Source organism: Salvelinus namaycush, chromosome 2, assembly GCF_016432855.1.
Source record: "Salvelinus namaycush isolate Seneca chromosome 2, SaNama_1.0, whole genome shotgun sequence".
NCBI classification, from domain to species: domain Eukaryota; kingdom Metazoa; phylum Chordata; class Actinopteri; order Salmoniformes; family Salmonidae; genus Salvelinus; species Salvelinus namaycush.
The window spans coordinates 73,923,723-73,926,930 of NC_052308.1; the positions used below are offsets into that span (position 1 = coordinate 73,923,723).

General features: G+C 43.2%; 1 protein-coding gene across 1 annotated transcript in view; it reads left to right on the forward strand.

Annotated features, from left to right (window-relative positions):
* LOC120018250 (polycystin-1-like) overlaps positions 1-2,063 on the forward strand; it is a 35,631-nt gene extending 33,568 nt beyond the window's left edge. The window contains exons 5-6 of the mRNA XM_038961350.1: positions 1,128-1,291; positions 1,488-2,063. Of these exons, the coding sequence (XP_038817278.1) occupies positions 1,128-1,291; positions 1,488-1,816 (493 nt within the window). The 3' untranslated portion in view covers positions 1,817-2,063. The remainder of the gene's footprint in view (positions 1-1,127; positions 1,292-1,487) is intronic.
* Positions 2,064-3,208: the final 1,145 nt, after the last annotated feature.

The window sequence follows — 3,208 nt, forward strand, 5'->3', positions numbered from 1 at the left end:
TCTCTCTTTTTCTCTTTCTCTCTTTCTGGTTAGGTAAGTGCGTGATTATTAAACATTTTCATCTCGGTCCTGATGTCAGACTGTTATATGGTGTATTGGCTGTCTCTATGTGGTATGTACTTCATTATAAACTGTCTGGTTGGAGCCCTGAATGCTGACTGGCTGACATCCGTGGTATATCAGACTGTTATATGGTGTATTGTCTGTCTCTATGTGGTATGTACTTCATTATAAACTGGCTGGTTGGAGCCCTGAATGCTGACTGGCTGACATCCGTGGTATATCAGACTGTTATATGGTGTATTGTCTGTCTCTATGTGGTATATCAGACTGTGAGAACAGCACTTCGTCGCTGTATATTGGCCATATACCACACCCCCTCGGGCTGTATCGCTTCCATGTAAATAGACTGTACCCACCCATAAAGCCAACTGAAACAGAGACTAAAATAGACAGAGAGAATGTGTTGGTATGATCTCTCTGTTATTTCTCTGTTTACATCTCCAACTGAAACAGAGACTAAAATAGACAGAGAGAATGTGTTGGTATGATCTCTCTGTTATTTCTCTGTTTACATCTCCAACTGAAACAGAGACTAAAATAGACAGAGAGAATGTGTTGGTATGATCTCTCTGTTATTTCTCTGATGTTTAGATTTCCACTATGAACTCACTCTCACACCCACGCAAAGAACACTACTGTTAATTATACCCCTCTTCTCCCTCTCTTCTCTCCTCCCTCTCTTCTCTCCCTTGTCTCTCACTCCCTCTTCTTCCTCTCTCTTAACTGTCTGTACCCAACCCTGTCCAACTCTCTCTCCCCTCCATCCACCTCTCTCCTCTTTCCTCCCATCCCTCTCCTCCCTTTCTCCTGCCTTCCTCTCTCTTTCCCTCCCTCTCCTCCCTCTCTTCTCTCCTCCCTCTCTTCTCTCCTCCCATCCCTCTCCTCCCTTTCTCCTTCCTCCCTATCTCTTTCCCTCCCTCCCCCTCTCCTCCCTCTTTTCTCTCCTCCCATCCCTCTCCTCCCTTTCTCCTCCCTTCCTCTCTCTTTCCCTCTTTCCCTCCCCCTCTCCTCCCTCTCTTCTCTCCTCCCATCCCTCTCCTCCCTTTTTCCTCCCTCCTCCACAGTGACTTAAGCAGCAACCCGTTTGTGTGTGACTGTAAGTTATTCCGGCTGGTGAGCTGGCTTCAGGAGAGGGGAGTGCGGGTGCGTCACCCAGAGAACATGCTCTGTGTCCAACCGCCCGACCTGAGACACCAACCACTACTCAACGTGTCACTGCTCACCTGCGGTAATACACACAGAGAAACACAAACACACACACACACACACACACACACACACACACACACACACACACACACACACACACACACACACACACACACACACACACACACACACACACACACACACACACACACACACACACACACACACACATTGCTTGATTGATTGGTTGATTGCTGAATGTCTTGATTAACCAGGTCTGAACTATGCAGCCTGTCTGGAGGACAGTGACCACAGCGGAGGAGGCAGTGAGCTGGTCATCTTCTCTTCGTCCACGCCGGGTAACTTCTCCCGGGAGGAGTGTAACTCTGTGTGTTACGGGGCCTCCCAGCGCTACGGGGGCCTGGGGGCCCGGAGGGAGTGTCTCTGCAGCACCAATTATGAACCCAACCGCATCAGTGAAGCTCAGTGCTCTGCTGCCTGCACCAAGCCTCACGTCATGAAGGTGGACGGAGACTGGCTAACCACTTCCTCATCACTTTTTCTTCGTTGTAACTTCCTGATTACTTCCTTGTTTTTGTTATAACTTCCTGATTACTTCCTTGTTTTTGTTATAACTTCCTGATTACTTCCTTGTTTTTGTTATGACTTCCTGATTACTTCCTTGTTTTTGTTATAACTTCCTGATTACTTCCTTGTTTTTGTTATAACGTCCTGATTACTTTCTTGTTTTTGTTATAACTTCCTGATTACTTTATTATTGAAAACTATTTACATTAGTACATGTACAGTGTCTTCAGAAAGTATTCACACCCCTTGACTTTTTCCACATGTTACAGCCTGAATTTAAAATGGATTACACTGCGATTTGTCACTGGCCTACCCACAATACCCCATAATGTCAAAGTGGAATTGTGTTTTTAGACATTTTTACTAATTAATTAAAATGCAAAGCTGAAATGTCTTGAGTCAATAACTATTCAACCACTTTGCTATGACAAGCCTTAATACGTTCAGTAATAAAAATATGCTTAACAAGTCTCATAATAAGTTGCATGAACTCACTCTGTGTGCAATAATAGTCTTTAACAAGATTTTTGAATGACTACCTCATCGCTGTACCCCACAGATACAATTATCTGTAAGGTCCCTCAGTCAAGCAGTGAATTTCAAAACAGATTCAACCACAAAGACCAGGGAGGTTTTCCAATGCCTTACAAAGAAGGCCGCCTATTGGTAGATGTGTATATAAATAAATAAAAATACATTGAATGTACCTTTTGAGTATGGTAAAGTTATTAGTTACACTTTGGATGGTGTATCTATACGCCCAGTCACTATAAAGATACAGGCGTCCTTCCTAACTCAGTTGCCGGAGAGGAAGGAAACCGCTCAGGGATTTCACAGTGAGGCCAATGGTGACTTTAGAACAGTTACAGAGTTTACTAGCTGTGATAGGAGAAAACTGAGGACGGATCAACAACATTGTTACTCCAACATAGTTACTCCACAATACTAACCTAAATGACAGTGAAAAGGTCTGTTACATTTAAAAAAAAATCTAAAACATGCATCCTGTTTGCAATACGGCACTAAAGTAAAATTGCAAAAAACGTGGCAAAGAAATAAACTTTGTCCGGAATACAAAGCGTTATGTTTGGGGGAAATCCAACGCAACATATCACTGAGTACCACTCTTCATATACTGTATATAAAACTTTTTTAAGTTTGACTTTTTTGGCTGGCTGCATCATGTTATGGCTATGCTTGTCACCGGCAAGGACTAGGGAGTTTTTTTAGGATAAAAATAAATGGAATAGAGCTAAGCAAAATCCTAGAGGAAAACCTGGTTCAGTCTGCTTTACACCAGACACTGGGAGATTAATTCACCTTTTAGCAGGACAATAATCTAAAACACAAGGCCAAATATACACTGGAGTTGGTTACCAAGACGACATTGAATGTTTCTGAGTGGCTT